The following is a 26735-nucleotide window of genomic DNA, read 5'->3' on the forward strand; positions in this document are numbered from 1 at the left end:
TTGATGACAAAGACCGAACTGATCGTTTGGTTTGAAGGAGTTGCTCTTGCTTTTAATAAACAGTTACAGTGTTTTATCGTCCTGTTCTGGGTGTGTGTGTTTTCGGCTGTACTCACATTAATGCTGTGGTTATAATTCCAAATTTTGATCCGAGAGATGTTGAAGCCTGGGGATCGTTCCACATTCCTGATGATAAAGTACAGCTGGACCGGCGGGTGGAACGGACACGTCCACATGTGACGCACTTTTGTGGTCTAAACAGAAACAGACCACATGCTAAATTTAATGCATCTATTATTATGAATTAGTGGGCTACAGTAGTAAAGTACACTAATACTTACTTTAGTTTTCCCGTTGACGAGGGCAGCGAGATTCCCGGGCTGGTCCGTGTTTCGAATGTCCAGGTCATGTGGAGACACGTAGAGTTTTTGGCTTTGAGGACAAAAGAACTGAACTTCTGTGAGCCCGACCTGGCCCGGGTGACCCCAGTTTGACAAGATCTCCATGGTAACATAAAGAGTGGGCGTCACCTGCAGAGATACGTCCTTCTGCTGTCATGGAAACAAAGAGCGTATGATGAAACTCAGCGTAAAACTCAATACCACTCAAAACGCTGGAGTTTCATTCTTCTACACGCTCATGAATGCTTTCACTATAACAGGAAGATTGCACTTTTTGTATAATTTTCATAGTTTTTGTGTTTCATGTTTTTATATTGGTCTCTTTAAGCTAATTGTGTGTTCGTTCAGTAAAAAGCAGTAAGTGGTCTACAATTGTTGATTTTGCAGTAAACAATTTGCATGTAATTTCTAACAATAGCCGCTTTATCCAGATCATGGGAGGGGGCCACAAAAAAATAACTTTTTTAATTTTTTGAGAGCAAATTAAATAAAAAAATATATATATTTATCTAAAATTAATTATATAATTAGGGCTGGTCGATACCCATCTATCTATATATATATGCACTGTATATTAGGGCTGTCAAAAGATAAAAAAAATTAATTGTGATTAATCACAGCCTATTGTGCAATTAATCGCACACTTATCGTGAAATTAAACATATATCTGGTTTATTACGTTTATTTTGTCATCATTTGCTATATCCAGCGAAGTAAACCATCAGATTTAAGGATTATTCTCAAAATAGGACACTTGGAGACTCCAAAAGGACACCAAATAACCAAATAATATAAGGAGTCCATGTTTCATAAATTTATGCACACCAAAGCACCAATGGAAAAAAATAACATTACAGAACAAAACTTTTCAGAATTCAGTGTACAGTGCAACAACAAAGAGCTTGTTTACATGAAACACTCAGCTCACATACACAGACTCACGCTTGGTACTGTACAACTCCTGTACATAATCGCAATCGTCTTAGCCTTGATTACAATCCGCATCCATCAAAACTTTACTATCACGATGCTTGTTTGCTTTATCCAGCCGATAATCGCGGTTTGCGTATCATGTGTTTTGACGTTCGGTTCAGTCTCTATTTCACACAGCGTGATGCGTGAGGCTCGTGCTCTTCAGAAACAATCACAGAATATGACAGAGCTCGTGTTTAAAGGAGAAACACACACTGGAATGAATAACTCACTGAAAACTGGCCGCAACTCTGCCATCTCTGATGTAATAAGCCTGGACTTCATGTAACGGCGTGACGTAAATTACATTAATGACCTCAATTTCACGGGCTTCAGTAATTTATTTGTGTTAAATAATTTTAATGCGTTAAGGATTTTGAATTAATCGCATGCGTTAACAGCCCTATTATATGTATATGAACATCTTTAGCTATATCGCCCAGCCCTACCAGTTGGTCCACCTTGGTCAAGCTGGTTAGAGCAGGTAGAACAATTACCATGGTCCAAATCAGATTAAATGAGATATTAAATGAGATATACTCACAGGAAGAGTGACGCTGCTGTCAGTGAGATGAGACTGATCATCAGCATCGATCCTCTCTAGAGCCTTTAACAAACACTTCTGCTGCCTGAGAGACAGATAGAGGATGCAAAGTTGAAAAAAAAGAAGTTTTTAACATTTAGTTGCATTCTGCTGTTATTAGCTAAATAATAATGGTGTATTACAGTTTTTTTGTTGTATTTATTGTTAATCTACACAACTGTTCAAATGTTTGGAGTCAGTAAGATTTTTTTTATTTTATAAAATTGATCAAAACTGTCAGTAAAGACATTCATAATGTTACAAAAGATTTCCATTTCAAATAAATACTGTACTTGTTTCTTGAGCATCAAATCATCATATTAGAATGATTTCTGATTCTGAAGGATCATGTGACACTGAGGACTGGCGTAATGATGCTGAAAATTCAGCTTTGCATCACAGGAATAAATTACATTTCACTATATACTCACATAGAAAATAGCTATTTTATATCGTAATAATATTTCACTTTATTACTGTTTTTACTGTATTTTTGATCAAATAAATGCAGCGTTGGTGAACAGAAGAGTCAACTCCTTTCAGAGTTTCAACTCAAACTTTTGAACGTTAGTATATTTATATTTAATGCTGTCAGTCACACATATTGAGACGCCAGATAAATACAGCTCTGGCTATTTTTAACTCCGCCAACAGATATTGCCCCCCTAAATAGTTTTAAATGAGTAATATAGCAGCTTTTTATTACTTCAAGTAACTTAACTAACTAAAATCTAGTTTCACAATACTGATGTCTGTTATGTACGCTTGAGGAATCATGTATACCTGGGTTCCATGAGAGCGATTCTCCGCATAGCTCTGTTAACCCGATACTGATCGTCATCATCATCTTCCTCCTCCTCCTTAAAAAATATGCAGACAGGCATTTTACACTGTCATCTTAATTAGGCTATATGAGCTATCATTAACATATGAATATGACAAGGCATTGTAGAGTTGTGCTGTGAGTGAAGCTGCACCGGTGTGTGTCGGGCCGTCCTCCTGTCCTGTCCTCTCTGCCGGTGTGTTTGCAGCGGTGTGTTTTCTCTCTGCAGGGCCTGAAACACACCGACAGCCGTCTCGTCTGAATCTCTTTGCTCCTCCACCTTACGAGCCGCAGACAGGGGGCGCTCGACACGACTGCACGACCCTACAGGACAACAAATCATATTCTGTGTATTGATTCCAGTAGTTAAGCATCAACATACAATTAAACTAATGCTGCAAAATTTTAATAAAGGGCTGACCAATATGGGGGAAAAATTTATTAGAAAAAAAAAGCTCCAGGTTTCCAATTTGGCAATTTGGTGATCATACAGATCAATATTACTATAATATAATATAATATAATATATAAATATAATTGTTAAATAAAAAATATTCAACAAAATAAGAAATATTACTTTTGTATGGAAGAGGATTAGGGCCAAGCAATAATAAAATAATAAAACCATCTCGAGATTAAAGTCATTATAATGCGAGATTAAACTCGTTAAATTTCGAGAATAAAAGTCGAAATACAATCTTGAGAATAAACTCATTACATTTCGAGAATAAAGTCGTTGTGTTTCGAGAAAAAAAACTCGTTAAATTTCAAAAAAAAAAAAAAAATCGAAATATCAACCTCATCGAGGTTTCTGGTTTCCCAGGATACAATAAGATGCATTATTAATCGTTGTTGGTTGTGTACGCCTCCATCCACAGAATGTAACGACTGTAACGACGGTTTTAATTTATCATAGCTGTCTATATGCCAGAGTGCATTTGGGCCAGCGCAAGTGTACTGGCGTCTTCTCAAGCGTCTCCTTCGTCGAAATTCGTTTTATAGTTTAAATAAAACGTTTAATAATGCGTCTTATGGTATCCTGGGAAACCACGAAACCTCGATGAATTTCATGTTGGACAAAAGCGAGCACATCGCGCAAATTGGACTGATTTTTTCTTCTAAAAAGAGCTAGCCAACCTAGACCTAAGAATGTTCTATTCTTTGTTACTGAAAGAAAGTCTAAAATATAGCTTGACTAACATGAAGTGATCCAACTCTGCCATGTCCTCTATCAGTAGGTTATGAACACTGATCGAATGCGTTATTCTCTATTTCATTTCGAGTTTTTTCTCGAAACACAACGACTTTATTCTCGATATTTAATGAGTTTATTCTCACGATTGTATTTCGACTTTTTTTCTCGAAATTTAACGAGTTTAATCTCGCATTATAGTGACTTTAATCTCGAGATGGTTTTATTTTTTATTATTGCTTGGCCCTAATCCTCTTCCATACTTTTGAAATATTTAACTGTAAAGTAAAGAAGAAAAAAAAAAAAATCAATATTTATGACAAATAAAATAATAATACTTTTGTAAAATTACAATACTAAAATGTATGGCTGTCTTAATGTCCCTTCTTTAGTAAACCCTAAACACACATACATATTTGATAAAATGGTACATTTAAATTATATTGAACTATTTTTATTAATAATGTGTCACTGAATGAATTGTATTTAATCTAAATCTCTCTGACTTCATCTGCAATCTGTTAGCTGCACAGCGGCCCACACCGTATATCCATATTTCACTTTAATTTGTTAATGTTTGCAAGCATACACTGATGAGTAAGTGTGAGTGGCGCTCACGTGACATGGCCTGTCTACTTTCACACACTCTCTCGCTCTGTCTCCTCACGGTCACTGGGTTGGTAGGGATGTACGGCTCCACGGTGTCCTTTCTTTTAGCTGAGAGAGAGCGTTCGATCTTTCGTCCTCCTGCACACAAAAACTCAGTGAAAATATGGACTATTTGCACTGGGTTTGCAACTTCATTTTGATGGTTTGTTCACTTGAAGAGAGGTTAGACTCAAGGAATCAAGAACAAAACTAGGGTCGCATTTGGGGGGAAAAAACTAATTAAAATTTTAATTTTAATTTTAATTTGGGGGGGTGGGGGGGGGGATAATTGTTGCAATTAAAAAAAAAGTTAAGAGCTCCAGGTTTGCTGTGCTTTTTTGTATGGCTTTGCATGTGGCCAAAATGTTGTTTATATATCAATATAATTAAATAATAATAATAATTATTATTGTTTTATGATTATGATTATTACATTTAATTATCAAACAAAACAAGAAATATTACTGTTGTAATAACGCTATTTCACTGTAAAATACAAAAAAAAAACAGTTTAAGAAAAATAACACTTTGCTGTCAGAAATCATCACCTTGTGAGGAGGGGCCAAATTCCAGCATGATGAGGTCACCATGTCCGAGCTGCTTGTTGATTGGCTGGCTTGTGTGTTGGACAGGAAGTGTGAGGTCAGGGAGGCTTTCGCTGCTCTCCTCTCTCTCGATCTGTTCTTCTATCCATTCCTCCTCCGACTCCTCCCCGGCCGAGTCTCGAGTGCTGCGCCTGACGCTCACCTCCAGACTGCGACGCAGGGCCTGAAACACACTAACACTGGTCAAGCATTGTGTAGAGGCAGACAAACAACAGCACAGACGAACTATATCAGTGATGACAGAACATTCAAAGGCTGAGTGTGTGACATCCGCTCCTGACCTTGACCTGGTCAGGATTCAGAAGAACCCTGTCGACAGGCTCCGGCTCACTGCGTGACCTCTGACCGAGTGAATGAGACGCTTTCCTGCTTTCATGAGCAGACTGAGAGAGAAACACAAGGTGAATACAACAATAACAACTTTAAAATGCTTTTACAAATGGAAAAATGTTCAGAATGGCATACTTATGCAGCTTTATACCAAAATTACCATACTTACCATACCATACTATGGTACCATACTACCATACATACATGGTACCATACTACCATACTACCATAATTACCATACTTATGCAGCTGTGTGACAGAATTACCACAATTACTACATACAGTAGCAGCCAAAAGTGATGAAAAAAGGGATATTTGTTTTTCATTACCCTACAAGTTCGATGAAACCATATATATATATATATATATACATACACACACACATTTATATATATATATATATATATATATATATATGCATTTACATTTACGTTTAACAAATTTGTAATAATATTTTAATTAAGGTTAAAGATGTCAATTTTCCAAGGCCGGACACTATGAGTTATTCCTGTTTTTGAATTAATAAATAATTATTCACATCAATAATGACAGCAAAATAGTTGACTACATTAATTCACCTCAAAATATTGAAGAAAATCCTATTTTAGTTGTTTTAAGACTCGCACCGGTCAGGTGGAGCTTAAAAGTTGTAATTATGTAATTATGGATGCAACATGAAAAATGGAATATTCACACACACACACACATATTCTCACCTCCATATCCACGCTCTCGTCCGGCTCAAAGTCATCGGAGTATCTGTGCTCCAGTGAAATCTTCTCTTTCCTTCCTTTCTCAGTGCAGATGTAGACAGATTCCTACAGTAATGATGCATACAGTTAAAATGCAGAGCCAGGAAGGAGACGGAAAAAGCAAATCTAGTGTGGGGTGAGTGTCTGGACAGTGTTTGAGTTAGTCAGGGCATCACCTGCACCCATCGGCGTCTCTGTGTTTTCTCCGGTGCCGTGTGGCTCCTCTGATTCTGTCGGTCTAGCTCACACTCCTCTGCACTCGCTCTGGAGGAATCTGTGTGAACACAGACACGTTCTCTCATCCGGCAGGTCACAGGAAGCCTCCGCTTATCCGTCAGTGTGTGGTGTGTGTGTGTACCTGCAGTGCGTGTGTTTCTCTGTGTTTCTGAAGGCTGTGTGGTTCTCCTGCTGGATCTGCTGTGAGCCGCATTAGCAGTGTTGATGTGAGCGCCGTTGATGTACAGATTGAAGCCCTGCTCTAGAATCTCCAGCTCCTCCTGACGGGGATCTTTCCTCTGAAGTCTCCTCAGCGCCCTGAGGGAGAACATTAAACATGACACCAGCCGATCGGCACACATCTACCGAGTGGAAGAAAGATGCGGGTAGAAAGGCAGGGAAATAGGGGTTCTTAAAGGGATAGTTCGGCCAAAAATGATATTTAACCCATGATTTATTCACCCTGAAGCCGTTCGAGATCCATATGTCAATCTTTTTTCAGACGAACACATTTTCAGTTATTTTAGAAAATGTCTTAGATCTTTCAGTGGTTATAATGTGAAGCTATGGGGTCCACCTCCTTCAAGTCCCAAAATGTGCATGCATCCTTCACAAAAGTAATCCATCCGGCTCCAGGGGGATAAACTAAGGCCTTCTGAGGGTAATCCGTGCGGTTTTGGCGTAAAAATATACATATTTAGCTTCCGGTGGCGGTCGACGCGCGTTCACGGAGATGGATGCTGGCGTATGACGTAGAACGTAGAGTTTTGTTTTGCTCTGCTCTCTGGCTGCGCTGTCACGTTCGTTCTACGTCACGACGCTTCCTACACTACGTCCTACGTCATACGCCAGCATCCATCTCCGTGAACGCGCGTCGACCGCCACCGGAAGCCAGTTATTTATTTTCGTTTATAAAGTTTTAAATATGTATATTTTTACGACAAAACCGCACGGATTACCCTCAGAAGGCCTTCGTTTATCCCCCTGGAGCCGGATGGATTACTTTTGTGAAGGATGCATGCACATTTTGGGACTTGGAGGAGGTGGACCCCATTGCTTCACACTATAACCACTGAAAGATCTAAGACATTTTCTAAAATAACAGAAAATATGTTCGTCTGAAAAAAGATTGACATATGGATCTCGAACGGCTTGAGGGTGAATAAATCATGGGTTAAATATCATTTTTGGCTGAACTATCCCTTTAAAAAAATGACATTGTAGACATTGTTTCTAACTAGTCAGGTCTGATGGGTCTGACAAAATATTCTATTTGAACTCTTCACTCAGTGTTCAAGTTTATTCAGGCAATTTAACCCGCTGACCATCTACTCTCACTGTCCCTTTTGGATCAGCAATAAATCTTGATACATAAATGTGTTTTTCTGTGACATATGATTGTGAGTTCTGTAAGTTTTTTAAATTGTCAAAAATTTGGGCTTGATACGATTTTCTTTAATGTTTTTGAAATAAGTATTTTATGTTCCTGAAGGCTGCATTTATTTGATCAAAATACAGTACAATTAACAGTAAAATTGTGAAATATTACTAAAATTTTAATTAAATTTTTAGCATCATTACTCCAGTCTTCAATGTCACATGATCCTTCAGAAATCATTCTAATATGATGATTTGCTGCTCAAGAATACTTCTTCATATTATTATTATTAATGTTGAAAACAGTTGTGCTGCTTCATATTTTTGTGGAAACTTTGATGCATTTATTTTTTCAGGATTCTTTGGTGAATAGAAAGTTCAAAAGAACAGCATTTACTTGAAAAAGAAATCTTTTGTAAAATTATGAATGTCTTTATTTGATCAGTTTTTTACATCCTTGAATAAAACCATCAATTTTCTAAAAAAATAATCTTACTGACCAGTTTTTCCAGCAAAAGACTTTATGAATTTATTGCCGTTTTGGCGTTTCCTGTATAATTATAACAACCGTATAAATCACAGCTATTGTTACAAATTTTCAAGGTAAAAACCATTTGAGAGAGAAAAAGCAGAGAGAATAATAACTAAATCATTTTAAAATAATGATACATTTAAATGTAAACTTAGAGATAAAATGAAACATTTAAATGTATCATTTTTGGTGTTGGAACAAGTGAAAATGTCAGCAGATAAAGGAGAAATCTGAATAACTGGACAAACTAGACCTTATAATAAAACCTTATTGTTGAACCCTGCCTTATGTTTTTAGTAGGTTTAATATTAGAGAACAATAATAGTAATGAATCTAATAGTATTAGACTTAAATGAAATATACATTTTTAGCATGCATATTAAACAAGCTGAGATGTGAATGTGAATCATTGTGTCTCTCTGAATCATGTGTTCTGAAGAAAGGAAAGATATTGTTTCACTGGCAGTTAGAGTTGAAAGACTACACGTCATTTAACGTTACAAATGTCCACGGCCAGTTAGAATTTCACTCTAGCCGGTTTTCAGCCAATCAGAGCAGCTCATTAGCGCGTCCAATCATGTAGAACGTCACATGGCTGAGCGGCGTCTGCGTGTGACTCGTAACTGAAGCCATATCGCTCACGCAGTTAACCTGTTTTTGTGTTATCTGACCTGTGTTTGTACATTTGTGTCCCGGTGTGTCATCAAACCTGTTTTTGTGCTGAAGGTCGATTAAATATTCATCCAGCTTCTCCTCGGCGGAGGACGGTTTTCCTGCCCGGCTCCTCTTGAGCTCCTGCACACGACACAAACTCTCAGTCAGATATGATCACGATCAATATATGACACACTAGATGATCAAAACGCTGGTGCACAGACAGAGAGAGACAGAGAGAGACAGATGTGACGGAGAGAAGAGAGTTCGGATGGGAATCATCCTGGTTTCATTTAACCATTATTTTAATTTCACCGCAAAAAAAAGATTTTTTTCTTCAGTATTTATGTCTTGTTTTCTATTACAAATATCTCAACATTCTTAAATCAAGATACATTTACTTGAGATGCCAAATGACTTAAGATATTGAGTTTTTGCCTAAAATAAGAAAAGAAAAATCTGCTAAAATCGACTTAATTCAAAGGGAAAACTATTATTTTTCATTGGCAGATGTTTTTTTCTTGTGTTAAGCATAAACTCACTCACTTTTGATACATTTTTCAGAAAACAAGACTTAATATCTTAAGTTTTTTGTATCTTGATGTAAGAAATTTTCAATATTTGTAATGGAAAACAAGACAGAAATACTAGTAAAGTAAAAAAAAAAATTGCAGCATTTGAGGAAGCAAACCCCCAACCATATGCTAAACAAAACATTAATATATTACAATATCCATGACTACACGCTGCAATTATGAATTTATGAATTATGAATCAGCCTCAGAGACTGATTTGTGAACGACTCACTGAAATGAATCAGTTCGTAAGAGTCATTTGAATTACACTGGTCACGCAGCCGGCGAGGAAACACGTGAGAGACAGACATGAAAGAAGAAAGACAGATGTGATAGTCAGGATGACTCTTACACTGTTTCAGTCACAGCATCTGGACACTTGAGAGGAGAGAGAAAAAAGAAAGAAGAAGGGAAAAGACAGGGAAGAGAAGGAAACGAAGTGCAAATTAGATTTAAATCAACAAACCAAGGAGATTTTTTTATTTATTTGCCTCTTGATTGAAAAGAACATTTCAATATGCAGCTTGTGTGTTTCTGTCAGATGTCCATTGCACATGACACTTCACAATTCAGCCATGTAAATCAGTGTAAAAGCAGTGTACCGGTGCGGTAACAGATCTACATGACCAAACCTACTTGTGCTGAATCACCATGAGCTTTTAGCATAAATAATGCAGGAAAGCTGCAATAAGAATTCATTTCAAACACCTTGTTTTATAGCTGTCGTTTTCAAAGGAAATTGAATTCATATTATTATTAATTGAAACACATTTGTGCATCATCTCAAAACAGGCTCATATTAAAAGATCTCAGCCCGACACTATAATCTAATATATAAAATAACAACTATCGAGCTGTCAGAAAACTAAAAAATTGTTTATTACAGATCAAGTCAGAAATAACAGTGTTATTTTAGCACCACTGAGATACTATATATCACTGAGTTTATATAGGCTATATATTATATATAGCAATTTTGTTGTGAGTTTTGTCACTTTTATTAGTTTTAAATATGTATATATAGTTTTATTAATTAAATTTAGTTTTAGCTATTTTAAAAAATCAGGTTAAACTAGATTAAAACGACGCTGCCTTTGCAATTAGCTGGGGGGAAAAAAAGTTCGTGGAATAAAATATGTTTAAATGTATTAAATATATATCTATATAAAAGTTAACATTCTTTCATTTATTTATTTAATGGTTTTAGTTTTAGTTTATTATAATATCGCTGGTCTGAACAGTTTATTTTCAGTGTTCCTGTATGGAAATAAAATGGAAACAATAAGAAAGGCACAGATCTCAATCAAACTAGAGAAAAGAGACATTAGCTAGTTAAAACTACATAACTTAAACAGATGGAAGAGTAACTAATTAACACTATATGACTTTAAATACAGTAGCTGCTACCTCTATCGGTTGTGTAACGTTAGGCCTGTAACGTTACTGTATGAGTTTGTATACAGACCTATAATGTTTAATAATGCACTGTCAATGTAAAGCTTTTGTTTTTACCAGATTCCAAAGCTTTTATGGAACCTGAATCAAATACTGTATTTGCAAATGCTAACCAGGACTTAACCCTGACATCAGCTATAGCTGCAGATTGATCACACAGATGTTGTACAGATGTTTACATGCTGAAAACTAGCCTCTCTGCTAACAGCACACACAAACCCTCTCCGCCATTAAACGGTACGTCAAAAACCATCATATCCACTCCGGTATTCATTTATAAACGCTCTGAAATAAACAAGTTGGATAATAAAAGCTGTCAACTTACAGTCCATGACATTTCTCAGCTGAAAACGCCTTTCTGTTTGCTAGACTGTCACTGAGCGTCGGCGTTGTTGAGTTCAGTGAGGGCTAGTAACCAGGAGAGATGCTGACCAATCACAGCGCGTCCTCTGAGCGCAGACCCCGCCCCCACACGCTTGCAGCGGGCTTGTAACTGACCAATCATAGCACGCCGTGGAAAAACAGGCCCGCCTACACAGCGGTGGAGCGCCTTCAACAAGGAGAGACGCTGTCCAATCACAACACGCAATCTCTTTAGAAGACCCGCCCACAAGGCTGAGGCCAACATTAAATGCTTGTACGCAATAAATGAACATACATTTTTTACTGTCTTCTTGGATAGACTTCTTGGATGTAACGCCAAAGTTTCATAAAACAATATTATTCAAAATATTGAAATACTATTCTATTAACACTAACTAAAAAACTAAATTCACAAAATCACAAATATTTTGCAGATTTGCATAATGGAAACCTTTTTAATTATGCAAAAACTGACTGTCATGAAATCTAAAGAATATTATGTTTATAATAAATGCTCCATTTATTTATTTATTCATAATATCTCTATTAATTGTTACTGTATCATACCAGTATTAAGTATTTGTCTGTTGTTGCATATTTGTACTTAAAATAGACCATTTCTGTCATGCATCACTTTATGAACACTGAAATTTTTATAATAAGAAAACGCTTGTGTTTTCTTTAAAATAGTATAAAAGACATTCAGAAATATTCTCTGATCGGCCTCACAGACTAATCAACCAAACAAGTCGATTGCAAGAAAATTGAAAGGATGGACCTCATAGAATGCAAATAAAGAGCTAAAGTTTGCCTTTGTTCAGGGAAGAATGATGGTGTCAACTTGAATTGAATAACATTTAACCATCTTTGAAATGTTGATAATACCACAGAATCCATCAAATCCATTGATAACCGTGTTTGTTGTTTTCCCTCCAAAGTGATGTCACTTCCTTTTGTTATTTAAATAGATTTTACAAAAGACTAACAGGATGGAAATATCAAGGACGCAGAAAAGAAAATAATATTCCTGAAATAACATGTTTGATTAGTGGAAAGTAAAATGAAGAAACACCGGTAATATTTCTTAATAAATTGCCAGATTTCCGTTAAACGTTGACATCCATTCAAACTAAACGGAGTGAAGGTCTGTAAAATCAGCATCATTTTTAACTGATATACTGAGATAAAAGAAAAATAATAGTATTTCCACCTTCAAAACAATTTAGTTGAACATTTTACCCAATATATTAAGACATGCATGATAATAGTACTAATAATAAAGTCTGATTTTAAGAAAAAAATGAATGCTTTGTTATCGTAACTAAATGTAAGAGATCAAAAAGTGAAACATTATTAGAAAAAAAAAGACACTAAAATCCAATGTTCAACACATTTTTATTCATTATAAACTGTATCATTTATATAAAACCAGACACAAAAGATGAAATAAAATAAATTTGAATAAAAAAAAAAAAATTGTAAACTGTAAAAGAAAAGAAAAAGCTCACAGCAGACATCCAACTGCAAATGAATCTGTGTATTTCCCCACGCACGCGCGCACACACACACACACACACACACACACACAAACACACACACCTGACCGTTGTTGAGAATACATGAGTGAATAGCAGAATGAATGAATGCATCAGAAGGGGAAAAGAAGAGCAGGAAAGCACATGAGGAATGAGGATGAGGGCTTCAGAACATCAATCACTGCAGTCTGATGTTAAACAGCAGCACACACACTCCTCAGCCAACAGAACAGCACACACACTCCTCAGCCAACAGAACAGCACACACACTCCTCAGCCAACAGAACAGCACACACACTCCTCAGCCAACAGAACAGCACACACACTCCTCAGCCAACAGAACAGCACACACACTCCTCAGCCAACAGAACAGCACACACACTCCTCAGCCAACAGAACAGCACACACACTCCTCAGCCAACAGAACAGCACACACACTCCTCAGCCAACAGAACAGCACACCCACTCCTCAGCCAACAGAACGGCACACACACTCCTCAGCCAACAGAAGCCCAAATATAACCGTTCAAAACAGCAGTTATGCTGCCATATGCATGTGTGGGTTTCTTTAGTGCATAAATATGTGTGTGTGTGTGTGTGTGTATTTGAGTGTGAATGTGTGCATGTGTGAGTGTATGTGTGAGTGTGTGTGTGCGAGTGAGTGAATGTGAGTGAGTGAGTGAGTGAGTGTGTGTGAGTGTGTGTGAGTGTGTTCAAACTCGGTAGGCAGCTGACAGAATTCCCTTTTCTTTGGCGTGCAGGTGAATCCCAAAATATTAGCGAGAAGAAACCGCTCTGGATGAAATGTGAATTTTAAAACAAATTAAATGAACAACAGCAATAACTTAAATAAAAGTGCTTAAAAAAACAATTTGTTTGGAGCCCTTTCATTAAAACAAAAGTCAAGAGAGAGCGCACTGGGATGCCCAATGCAATAAGACCAAAAATTCCATAACAATATCTAGAATCCGGATGGAGAGTGACGGGCTCAGAAACACCTCCACACACACACACACACACACACGTCATCGTCCAGAGTTCACCACCATCCCAGAACACATGGTTCCTCAAGGTCCCGGCCACACGGACGAGGCCTCGCAGTCCACAGGGGGATCGGTCTCGGAGCCCTCGTGCGCTCGTTCTCTCCGCCGTCGCTCCGTCTCCCACTCCACGAACGAGTCGAAGAGGCTGGGCCAGGCCTCGTCCTCGCTGTAGTTGCTGAGGTCCTGCCCGATGCTCTGCGTGAAGTTCAGAAACATGTTCCAGGTGTCGCGGGATATGCCGCGCACGGCGCACGGGTTGTCCGAGAGGAAGTCGAGCCAGCGCTCCAGCACCGGGGGCGAGTCCAGCGTGAAGACGAGCCGCCACAGGGCGATGGCGATGGAGCGCTGGAGGGAGCGCTGGCCCTGCTCCGCGTCCAGCCCGAACTGGAAGGTGAACCGGTAGAGATCTTTGAAACTCTCCTCTCCTCGAGACTCCTCTAGCAGCACGGGGAACCGAGAGCAGATTCCCGGGATACTGTCGGCCTGGATCGCCTTACAGCCGTCCACGAACTCCCTCCTGAGACACACACACACACACAAAACACACACTGGGATTTGACATTGCAACTGAGAATGACTCTTGAAGCAAGGATGCAAAAAATGTTATTTGAATTTCGGTAAAAGGAGTACGATTTATGTTCGTATCAGAGATAATTGAATTATTATTATTATTATTTATTTTATTTTAGTACATCAAGTTAAACTAAATAAAATTGAGAAATGATGCCTTGGCAACTAGCTGAAATATATTTGTAATGGTCTTAGTAAACTAGAACAACCCTGACTCATAGAACTACTATAGGTGTAGGTTTTAATTATACGTTACATTTTTTCAGTGTGAATTGCATGTCCAGAAACATCAGATGATTATTAATAATCATTGTTTAAACTGTTTAAAAGTTTGGGAACACCAAGGCTGCATTTATTTGATCAAAAATACAGTAAAAACAGTAATATTGTGAAATATGATATTATTCCTGTGATGCAAAGCTGAATTTTCAGGATCGTTACTCCAGTCTATCACATGATCCTTTAGAAATCACTCTAATATGATGATTCATTATCAAAGTTGGAAACAGTTCTGCTGCTTAATATTTTTTCATAACCTGTGATACTTTTTTAGGATACTTTGATGAACAAAAAGTAAAAAAGAAAAAAAAGCAAATGTTTTAAAAATAGAAATATTTTGCATAATATAATACTTTCTTTTTTTGGAAATAAATCAATACTTTTATTCAGCAAGGATGTGTTAAATTGATAAAAAGTGATAGTTAAGATTTATATTATTAGAAAGTATATTTTTATTTTGAATAAATGCAGTTCTTTTTAACCTTTTATTCATCAAATATTAAGCAGCAGAACTGTTTCCAACACTCATAATAAACCAGAATATTAAGAATGATTTCTAAAGGATCATGTGACACTGAAGACTGGAGTAATGATCCTGAAAATTCAGCATCGCATCACAGAAATAAATGATAATTTAAAGTATAATAAATTGAAAACCAATTATTTTAAATTGTAATAATATATCACAATATTAAATAATTTTTCTGTATTTTTCAAATAAATGCAGGCTTGACGAGCAGAAGAAACTTCTTTCAAAAACATTAAAAATAGTATTTTTTGGCCTGTACTGTATATATAACTCTTTTTAAAAATTATACTATAGTAATAGTATAATAGTGTATTATACTATTATTTAAGACATTTATTTTATAAACCATAGTGGAAGAAGCATTAGTTGACTTGGAAATAGCGAGAGATGTTTTCTTCTGTACTGTGACGTAAATGCGAGTGAAACAGATTATAAATAAGAAAACATGTAGGAGGAGGACGCCTCCCAGACTTGACTTGTGCGCGAGTTGGACCTGAATGAAAGCATACAGTCTGTTGTAAGAACAAGGCGGTGTTTAAACGGACAACATGATTGGAGAAGTTTGGCATATGTAAGCAGATTGAAGATTATGAGGTCAAAATGTTAAGAAAATTAAACATGCACGGATGAATTGTTCACAATAAGATCTATAACATGCATTTACAAAACAGACAGGGTGAATTTTCATTTCATTCCAATTGAAATATGGGCAAAAGACTCTGAGTCTGTCATTGCAACACTTTGACGAGATGAAGCAATCTTTGCAAGTGTGTGTGGAGGAACTGCAGTGACTAATGATCTCTCACCCCAGTGTAACGTCTGTACCCGCAGACACCACTGCTATTCAACAATAAAACTGTGAAAACATCTCTTTTTATTGCTTTGTTTTCTTCAACTGAAATTCACATTTTTGCCTCTCACCCTTATAATACCCACAATGCTGTGCTGTAGAACTCTGTGGCTGTTCAGAATGCAATCCTATCATTCTGCTTCGACCATATCTTACAAATATGTAATTCGGCAAGTAGCATCCAGTTATCATGACTTCAATAATTACGATAATTACATTTTGACCGTTAAACAATGAAAGAACGGTTACAAATGATGATTTATGTCTTTTGTTGCACATTAAATAGAAGGTCAGTCTGTCTGTGTGCATTGCATTTTGGTATACAGTAATCAATTACACAGCATGAAGACTGAATTATTCCCACATTAGCATAACGCACACACAAACACAAATGTGCATCACCTGCCATTTTGAATGGATTTTCTTGTGAAGCAGTGCATTCTGGGATTGTCTTCTCAAAGTTTGGGAGACATGTTACAAAAAAAATATCAGTTTCCACAAAAACATGAAGCAGAACAACTGTTTTCAGCATTGATAATAATCAGAAATGTTTCTTGAGCATCAAATCATCATATCAGAATGATTTGTGAAGGATCATGTGACACTGAAGATTGGAGTAATGATGCTGAAAATTCAGCTTTGATCACAGGATATAAATTACAGTTTAAAATACATTACAAAATAAAACGCTTATTTTAAATTCTAATAATATTCCACAATATTACTGTTTTTACTGTATTTTTGATGAGATAAACGCAGTCTCAGAAGAGACTTCTTTCTAAACCATTAAAAAGATCTTACTGACCCCCAAACTTCCCGGTAGTGTCTCTCAACCTCGTCTGTGTGTCGTTAAACTCCTCCACACGTCTAACTCACCTTGTAAACTTGCACATGGTTGCAGCCTGGAACTTCCACGCCAGCACCAGAACTTTGAACTCGGCCGGATCGACGCACAGGTCGTTGCAGAAGCGCTCCATCCCCTCCTCCAGGATGGCATCCTCGTGCTCGTCTTTATAACACAAGAACATGTCGTGTATCCGAGCGAGCGACACTCCGTCCCCGTCCTGCACGGACTGATCCCGCCGCACGTCCAGCGCCGAGAGGGTCGGAGCCACGCCGCCCTCCACGGTGACCTCGGACACTTTGGTGCCGTTGAAAATAACGTCGACGGAAGACTTGGCCACTTCCTCCTTGTGCGCGCCGCCAGTGCCGCCTTTCTTCCCGTGAGATTTCCCAGCATCGCTTTTACTGCCCAGAGAGGACGTGGGATTTTTGCATTTAGTCACACACTGACCCATGTCGCTCTCGTTCTCGTGTTGGTCTCCCTCGTCCTGTTTCGGAGGTCTTCCTTCAGGTCCAGGCGACCCCTGCTAGACGCCCACTGGCTGACGGACAGCAGTCACCATGCCCTGAAGATTCAGATCCAACATTCATCACGGGGAATCAGACCAGTCACGTTAAAGCATCACTCAAACATTAATGGTCACACTTTAGATTAGGGTCCAATTCTCACTCTTAACTACGACGATTACTGCTTATTAATAGTTAGTTAGGTAGTTGTTAAGTTTAGGTATTGGGTGATTAAAGGGATACTCCACTTTTTTTGGGAAATAGGCTCATTTTACAACTCCCCCAGAGTTACACAGTTGAGTTTTACCGTTTTCGAATCCATTCAGCCGATCTCCGGGTCTGGCGGTACCACTTTTAGCATAGCTTAGCATAGATCATTGAATCGGACAGGACCATTAGCATTTTTTTCAAAAAAATGACCAAAGAGTTTAGATATTTTTCCTATTTAAAACTTGACTCTTCTGTAGTTACATCGTGTACTAAGACCGACGGAAAATGAAAAGTTGCGATTTTCTAGGCTGATATGGCTAGGAACTATACTCGCGCCTAAAAATAGGTCTAATAGGTTAGACAAACTTAGTCCCGGTCACGTTGGAAGTTACAGAGCTGGGGACTATTTTCAGGCGCTGCGTCATATCATTACGCCTGCTGGACTCATGGTACTGCAGCAAAGTTTCTTGATTATTACGCAGGAATGAGAGTATAGTTCCTAGCCATATCAGCCTAGAAAATCACAACTTTTCATTTTCCGTCGGTCTTAGTACACGATGTAACTACAGAAAAGTCAAGTTTTAAATAGGAAAAATATCGAAACTCTTTGGTCATTTTTTTGAGAGAGATGCTAATGGTCCTGTCCGATTCAATGATCTATGCTAAGCTATGCTAAAAGTGGTACTGCCAGACCGGGAGATCGGCTGAATGGTTTAAAACGGTAAAACTCAACTGTTTAACTCTGGGGGAGTTGTAAAATGAGCCTATTTCCAAAAAAAGTGGAGTATCCCTTTAAGGGACGTAGAATATTGATCATGCAGAATAAAGGCATTAATATGTGCTAATAAACAGCCGATATTCTAGTAATATGCATGCTAATAAGCAGCTAGTTAACAGTGAGAACCGGACACTAAACTAAAGTGTTTTTCGTCTGCTTGTGCATTTAAGTAATTTTGTTTGCATTTTTGTGCCTATGATATTCTTCTGTTTATGTTTACTAAAATGTCCTTTACTTTCGTGTTTTATGTTCCATATGCTCGAACCATTGTTTTTTACTAATTGTAGGTATGTGTATTCATATCATTCTTTTTTTGTTCTTCTCTTATTCTTCTTACCATCATCAACCTGGCAGGGCCTGCAGATGTTACATTAACATGATGGATACACACAAGCGCTCATGTCAGTTAATGTGCATTGTTCCTTAACAAATAAAAACAAACATAAAGCATCACTGAAATATTAAGTATAGAGTCAATTATGATTTCATGCTCACATTAATGTAATATTAAAATCCAGCTGGTCTTTCTAAGGGTAAATGTCACAAGATTCTCACAAGCCTTTTCGTCCCACTTCCAAAGAACAATGGCTATCAGACCAATCTGTATCGCACGTACACTGTTCCTCTTTCCAAGTCCACAAATACAAAGTTCCCTAGATGAACCTGAGCTTCACTTCCTTGCACTCATCTCACTGTGGTCAACACTCCCTCGACTGATTTCTTAACTTGTGAATTTTCTTTAGAATTAAAAGACAAACCTGAAGAACAATATATTGAATCATCATGTGCGCAGCTTTCTCACTTCCTCTGAACAAAGGAAGCCAGTTAAACAGTGTGTGTTAAATTGCGCCCTGCCAGTGAATCAGAGTCTGGGCAGGACATGAACCAGTGTGGTGAGATCCATGCACTGTGGTTGTTGAAGTAGTAATCAGTGTGTGACAGAACGCAGAGAGCTTTAATTCAGCGAATCTGGCACTCCTCCTGCATTCTGATTGGCCGCAGAGACGGATCCTAAACGCTTCCACTATGACATTAACAAACGTACCTACAAACTGTGTTACTAGGCCGGGACGAGCGAAGGCTGAACGTCGAGGGATCAGATCTGAAGTTCTTAGAATAACCGTTTGTGCTGTTCGCAAGACAATGACTTTGAGGAATGAGAACAATGTGTGTTCATAAAAAAAATAAATAAAAAAAATCATAATTCAAATGTGGGCTTCTTTGTTTCTGGGCTTTGTTTGTGTGTTCAATATTACATAAAATGCAGGATATCTCTCCTCTGATTTATGTTTCTCATGCAGTGAGACACAGTTTGCTTATGGGGACAATTCTGTTACGCTTTTGAAATTCAAACTAATTTAAAATGAACAATAAACTATAAAATGTGTCAAATATGAATAAGTACCATAATTAGCCATGAGAGAAAAACAATATTTAAGGGCCTCATTTTATTTTGTCGATTTATAACCTTCGCCAAACAACGTCCTTCAGCTCTAACAATATATTGTGTGTGTATATATATATATATATATATATATTTTATGGCAACACTTTACTTGTAATGCACCTCTAATGCACAGTTATAATATATAATAAAACCTATTCATTGTTACATCTTTAGAAAGTATAATGCATTAAAACAAGGAATATATAAAAAAATATATATAAATATAATAATAAATCAAATACAAAATCATTATTATAAGTAAATATTAAGATTTCAACAAACAAAAATATATATATATATATAATATGAATGAGACAATATTTGCTAAATTATAAAGTAGACTATTTGTATTTATTTTACTTATTATTTTTATTTAACTATTATATTTATTATATATTTAACTATTATAGTTATATTTATTTTTTATTTTATAAAAGATCTATTTCACAGATAAAGGACATTGATATACTTGACACGCAGCGGCCTTGAGTGGTTATTATATAATAAAAGTATTTAAATCTAGTATCATCCTTCCGCTTGTAGGTCCACACAGTGACATGAACATTAGCAGCTGGCCTCTATGGATGCTGAGCGATGATAAACACTGGAACGCTGTATCGACCAATCAGCATCCAGGAGCAACACGACCTGCTTTATACTGAACGCTGAGGACTCTGGGATGAGACTGCTTGTGTTTGTGGCTATCAGAGCAGGCTCAGAGCGACTACATCACCATGGATCAGGAACACGCGTGTTGTGCAGTGGTACGGGACACACTCACCCAAATCCCCGAGCAGTGAACCGACGTGTCATCTGAGGAAACTCCATGGAGACGGCCGGAACATCCGCTAGCCTGAGCCAAAGAGCAAAGCAAAAGTGACAGAGCGATCAGAAACACACCATCTAAACCATCGACACAACACACCTCAATCCTCCGAGACACTTTCACACACCTGATCCTCCTGCTCTAACTAACTATCTAACCCACAACACAATACCCATGAGCTAACCTAAATAAAACAGGCTAAATCGGAGCTGGGTTACATTAGAGGTGTTGGATTGCTGACGTGACCAGTGCCACGATTAAATGACATATAACCTGAAAGGGGTCATCGTCATAGCAACATACACCTGGTGGGGATGTGGGCAGCACTTGGGGAAAAAGGTCATAGGTCACGAACTAATTTGCAGGTTAATAATCGCAACCCAATTTACTTCCATTATGTGATGCATTTACTAGTATAACAGGATGTTTGATTAATTTATTGGATGGTGAATGTAAATAACATGGTAACTGGATATTGACTGACGTGCTTTAAGACATATCATGCGACTGTATGATTAGCATATTAATTTACCAAAGTATTTACATGCCGCTCAAAGGAATACCATGGAACCGAAAACACACTAACAGCGCAGGTATACTAAGGCAGGGGTTTAAAAGCAATCTATATAGTTTCTTGAGGAAAGTCCCAATTTAGGCTGTAAAGAATTAATATTATAAATATGTCTAAAATATAATTTGGAAAATGTTTCTATTAAGCTATATTAGCCTATGTTGTTTTCTCTACTCATTATAGCACTGTACTGTTATTTACTCTTTTATTTACACATTTTAATATAATGTTATTCATTTAAATCTCGTTTTAGTTGTTTACATTTTTTTTCTGGTAATGTTACTAAGGTACTTCACAGAATATCATGGTTAAACCACTGTAAAACATAGTAGCACCATGGTACTTCTTTGTTAGGTGAAGATAATTCGGGTTTAATGTCAATTTTATGATATTAAATGTCCTTTCCTCTAGCAAAATCTCTGTTATATATTATATAGACAGATGCTGTCTACATAGGCAGCATTTTGAGCATTTAAAACATTTGTGGGTCGTCTATTTAATATATTTAAGGCATCATAAGCGAAATTTGATCCCAATAATGCTGTTTAGCAAAGTCGCTCACTAGATTTGAGCCACAGCCAAGAGTCTCTATCAGTATAAATGAGAAACTTTCCCTTTAAAATTATGATTAACTGTCCATATATACAGCAAATACACTCTATATCCTCGCTAAACAATCTCTACGATTATACTAATAGTTCTGATATATTAATATACGACTGTTTGTGAGTAATGAAACACTCGATATGACAGTTAAAGTCTTTTAAAGAGCTGATCTCATGTTAGCAGCTTAGCTGGTTAGCTTCAGATAAGTGTGGATCATTTATACACAATAAACTTCATGTAAACTATAAAATGTGTAAATTCTACACGTAAACACAGCGGATATCTGACCTGAAGGTGTTTTGTGTTGATTTACCTGTGGAAAGATGATGAAATAGCTCAGAATCAGCGCATCCCTGCTGTCATGCTAAAGCTAAAGCTAATCCCACCCTCCAGCCGAACCGGATCGGTTCTGAATCTCTGTGTAAAAGCAGGAGAAAGGGCTTCTCTTTGTGTGCTTCGGATGCTCTTTGGGTCATTAGATGATCACAGTTGACATTTCCCCCCGCATCACTTCCTACAGACTCGAGCCTGTCCCTGAACCCGAACCGAACCTGCGCTGATCCGGACCGGCTCCGGTAAAAACCACCTCCTTTACCGGCTCCCACTCCTTTGGACCGTTTCTGGGGGGACGGAGATGATCCTGAGGGACTCGATACTGCCGCACGGAACCAGAGAAACGCGGATCGGCCGCTGATTGATCGCAGTTTCTCTTTTTGTTTGGGTTCGAGGGAGTATGCGTAAAAGCGACGCAGGCGTAACTGGCGCAAACATCTCTCAGATATGCGAATGCGCAACACGGGAGCTTTCCGGACTAGTTCGAAACAAAACTCCCCGCAGTTCGAGACGTCATCACTCGCAAGCACGTGGACGCTGGAGTGCGGAAGTGCGGAAGTGCGGAGATGTTCACATAAGCTGTATTGATCTAATCACCCATAGGTAATATTTATTTCATCAGGGAGTAGAGATAATGAGCAGCTAGATTATTAATGCATTCAACGGAAGACTGTAACAATTGTAATGTGTGTCAAGGATATTGCAAATCTCTTATTGACAGCCATCCAGTTTACCTAACAGTAACACAGAGGTCACGCACTGATTTCTGTGTTTGTACGCACTACGCATTATATTTAATACTGAATAATAAAGATTATTTCAACATAAATATGCAGCATAATTAATTCAAATAATATATATATATTGATATATCATGCTTTGTCATGCTAATTAATATGCTGCTGATTATATATGAATATAACTGCTGCATAATTGTAGAAATTGTGTATATAAATGTGTGTGTGTATATATTAATGCTATCAAATCGATTAATCGCATGATTCGCATCTAACAAGCTTTTTTACATAATGTGTGTATATATACTCGTGTGTATGCATATATATATATACTGTATATACATGACACACACACACATTATATAAACAAACTTGTTAGATGCGCTTAATCGATTTTACAGCACTAATATACTGTATATATACACACTGATTAATAATTTATTTGTGCATGTATATATTTATATATATATACACATTGTTTTATATATAATTTATTATATATATATATATATATATATATATATATATATTTAATATTTGTGACTTATACCACAAATAAGTAAAAAATACTATGCATTTCTAAGCTAAAATAATGGCCTTGTCAAGTTCTTCTAACATGTACAGTATTGTTGTGTCAGTTCATGTTGACAGGCGGTCCGGATGTCTCGTCCACATGTGCTGTCTCTCTACAGGAGGATCCTACGCGTGGCACGCAGTTGGAAAGCTCAGTCTGCTCTTCCTCAGGACACCGACACCGAGCGCAAATATATCGCTCAGGAGGCTCGAACCCTCTTCCGACAGAACCAGCAGGTGTGGACCGACCTCACATCGCCCGAGGACCTGTGAGAGAGCTCATATCCATAACATGTTCTCATGTCTTCTCCCTGTCACAGATAACAGATCCAGAATCAATCCAGAGATGCATTGAGGAGTGTGAAGCTCGGATAGAGATCGGTCTGTATATTATATCAAACGCTTCATTTATGAGCCGAGAAATAATTAACGTCATTTTTAAGACGTTATCAAATATCAGGTGATCTGCTAAAATGATTTTTATTTTGTTTTTCATGGCAGGACTGCATTATAGGAACCCCTATCCCAGACCAGTAAGTACCTCCACATAAGATCATAAGCACTAATAATAATAATACTGCTATATTTGTGAATCTCATGAAGAAATGCCTTTATATATATATATCTCAACATTTTCATTAATGCAAAAATTTGGGGTGAAATATGACTTGGTCATGTTCTTGCCGTTTTACAAAGATTTAGGTCCGTATTTATGACCACTATTTATGATTTTTTTAAAAAGTTAAAGTTCTTTATTAAACGTTACTTATTGTTATTTCAATATTGTAATAATATTGCCATTACTTCATATTTCTTATCATTCTGAAATATGACTTGGAAATGTTTCCTGGCAGTTTTTGTGAGATTTACACACTAATATGTCATAAATAATTTTTCCTCAGACATATCTTCCACCGATGGGTCTGGCCACTCAGAAGGGCAGAAAGCTGCGAGGTCAGCAGAGACTGCGGAAACAAGCCAAACCCGTGTACCTACAGTCTCAGGATGAGACCTGACACACTAACAGATGTCTTAAAGTGTGTAGGACATTGTGTTGAAACACACCAGGGAACATTATAAAGTTTGACAGTTCATGTAGTTCATATCTTAAAAAGGCTGCAATATGAAACAGATCAGGGCAATCCCTCTCACTGCCAGTGTAAAGCATGATGAATGCGAATGTGAGCTGTTTTGATTCATGTTAAAAGGTGTATTTATTTTGTCATTGTATAAAGGTCTCAGTTAATGTTGCATTCTAAGTATCTAGCTGCGTTTATTTATCATCATTCATTAAACTTTTGAGTTTAAACTAGAAATGGTTTCTGCACATCTAATCAGCACCATGAAACGGAGGTTGCCCTATTGTGACGTATATCTGAGTGAAATGGCTTCTCGAACAAGAGAAAATGTAGGGAGGGGCTTGATTTTGTCCGTGGGAAATTGATTGGATGGTTGTGGTTTGCTATTGGTGGATCTCGCGTGAGTGACAGGTTGCTCCGCCCTCACGCCAATAAACACGTCATCAAAGAAGAGATGTTGTTGTAAGAGGGAGGGGAAGTTATTTTGACTTAGGCCGGCTACACACTGGCTGTGTGGCGTGTCTGTTTTTATCTAGGGCTCCCATGTTAGCAGGTTAGAGCTTGCACGAGCCGCGCCGAAAACGCGAGCGTGCTAGAAAGAGAACCGACGCCTATTTTTCACGCGACGCAAGCGTGTTGGAAGCGTTTCCAGGCAAAATAGAATAGGAAAAGATGTTTATATGTCATTTTGACACGAATACATATTAATAAGTGACATTTTGATGTTTGAAAGTCTCTAGGTTTTGCAGATATAAAATAATAATTATCGATTTTCAAATATTACACCTGTCAATACAGAACAAAATATTCTGTTCTATTCTCATTTTGCCGTCAATACTGCCGACGTTGTCTTTGCTGCTATATATTTATGTTTAACATGAAGTATAGGCCTTCCACAACTCGAATATATCACCATTGAGGCTTATCATGTCACCTAGCAACAGCAGCGCCGCGTCAGACACGCTTCTGGTGTGCAAAGACATAGAAAACGCCACGCAGCCAGTGTGTAGCCGGCCTAAGGATTACAAGGCACATGAATAAAATAAAAAAAGAATTGTCCATTTTGATTTTACATGCTGACTCTAACGTCTAAAGAATTACACAATACTGCTTTAAGCCATTTTGTTTTATTATTCCATACAATTATATTAAAAGGAACTACAATATGCTAATTAGTGCTGTATTTAATTTAATATTTTTTGGTTTTTCATATGTTTGGCATGTTGAAATGTAAACACGCTGAAAATCTGTAGTGGATGCGCTCAGGTGTCGAGTTGGCACAGGCAGGCGACGCCGCGGTTGATCCAGTGCTTCTGGGGCTTGTCCGAGGGCAGCTCGATGGACAGAACGTAGTTGGTGGAGTGACCAGTGGTGGAGAGAGTCCCGCGCCTGGCGCTGGTCTTGTACACGGGACAGATGTAAACGCTCTCGTGCAGGAAAGTTGCGCTCTCTCCAGGCTTCAGCCAGATTATGGGCAGCGTGTCGAAGAGAACTTTAGGAACAGACTCACCGATAACCATGTGCTCCCGATCCCAGCGCGCTCCCTCGAGGAAAAGCCCACGGACGTACGCGCCATCCTCCGGCTTCCCCTCCATGTGAGTTTCCTGCTTACAGACCTAAAAGAGATGCACTTTATGATATACACAACTGTTCATAAGTTAGGGGTCATTTTATTAAATTTTTTCAATATAAATGTATACTTTCAATTAGCAAGGACTCATTAAATTGATCAAAATTTACATTAAAGACATTTACAATGTTGCAAAAGATTCCTGTGCCGTTCTTTCAAAGTATAAATGTATCCTAGTTTTTTTTTTTATTATTAAAAATGAAGCAGCACAACTGTTTTCAACATTGATAATAATCAGAAATGTTTCTTGAGCATCAAATCATCATATTAGAATGATTTGTGAAGGATCATGTGACACTGAAGACTGGAGT

The 26735-nt window shown here is 37.6% G+C and overlaps 4 protein-coding genes and 1 gene segment (V, D, J or C); 1 reads left to right on the forward strand and 4 right to left on the reverse strand.

Annotated features, from left to right (window-relative positions):
* katnip (katanin interacting protein) overlaps positions 1 to 11523 on the reverse strand; it is a 30269-nt gene extending 18746 nt beyond the window's left edge. Inside the window, exons 1-13 of one of the 2 annotated variants that reach the window (XM_084399107.1) lie at positions 11441 to 11523; positions 9141 to 9226; positions 6665 to 6840; positions 6483 to 6580; positions 6271 to 6372; positions 5506 to 5607; positions 5168 to 5387; positions 4590 to 4718; positions 2934 to 3103; positions 2740 to 2816; positions 1918 to 2002; positions 342 to 548; positions 117 to 254 (exon numbers count right to left, since the gene is read on the reverse strand). In XM_084399107.1, the coding sequence (XP_084255233.1) occupies positions 117 to 254; positions 342 to 548; positions 1918 to 2002; positions 2740 to 2816; positions 2934 to 3103; positions 4590 to 4718; positions 5168 to 5387; positions 5506 to 5607; positions 6271 to 6372; positions 6483 to 6580; positions 6665 to 6840; positions 9141 to 9226; positions 11441 to 11452 (1602 nt within the window). In that variant the 5' untranslated portion in view covers positions 11453 to 11523. Of the gene's footprint in view, positions 1 to 116; positions 255 to 341; positions 552 to 1917; positions 2003 to 2739; positions 2817 to 2933; positions 3104 to 4589; positions 4719 to 5167; positions 5388 to 5505; positions 5608 to 6270; positions 6373 to 6482; positions 6581 to 6664; positions 6841 to 9140; positions 9227 to 11440 lie in introns of both variants that reach the window. The other variant, XM_084399106.1, reaches the window with a different exon arrangement.
* Positions 1 to 26735, reverse strand: part of LOC311284461 (Ig kappa chain V-III region MOPC 63-like) — a 945935-nt gene that overhangs the window by 57404 nt on the left and 861796 nt on the right.
* Positions 12861 to 22525, reverse strand: dcun1d3 (defective in cullin neddylation 1 domain containing 3). The gene is made up of 4 exons (XM_084399508.1): positions 22386 to 22525; positions 20851 to 20922; positions 17161 to 17693; positions 12861 to 14573 (listed from the first exon to the last, which is right to left on the reverse strand). Exons 3-4 carry the CDS (start codon positions 17580 to 17582, stop codon positions 14081 to 14083), a joined length of 915 nt encoding a protein of 304 aa, XP_084255634.1. The 5' UTR covers positions 17583 to 17693; positions 20851 to 20922; positions 22386 to 22525; the 3' UTR covers positions 12861 to 14080.
* lyrm1 (LYR motif containing 1) lies at positions 22945 to 26550 on the forward strand. The gene is made up of 5 exons (XM_084399521.1): positions 22945 to 23008; positions 23781 to 23952; positions 24036 to 24096; positions 24217 to 24248; positions 24618 to 26550. The coding sequence occupies exons 2-5, from the start codon at positions 23803 to 23805 to the stop codon at positions 24729 to 24731; spliced, it is 357 nt and encodes a 118-aa protein (XP_084255647.1). The 5' UTR covers positions 22945 to 23008; positions 23781 to 23802; the 3' UTR covers positions 24732 to 26550.
* dnah3 (dynein axonemal heavy chain 3) overlaps positions 26003 to 26735 on the reverse strand; it is a gene marked incomplete at its 5' end in the record, with an annotated part of 47182 nt that continues 46449 nt past the window's right edge. Inside the window, one exon of the mRNA XM_084398794.1 lies at positions 26003 to 26410. Coding sequence (XP_084254920.1) covers positions 26057 to 26410 — 354 coding nt within the window. The 3' untranslated portion in view covers positions 26003 to 26056. The remainder of the gene's footprint in view (positions 26411 to 26735) is intronic.

This window comes from Rutilus rutilus (genome assembly GCF_951802725.1).
Source record: "Rutilus rutilus genome assembly, chromosome: 24".
Lineage (NCBI taxonomy): Eukaryota > Metazoa > Chordata > Actinopteri > Cypriniformes > Leuciscidae > Rutilus > Rutilus rutilus.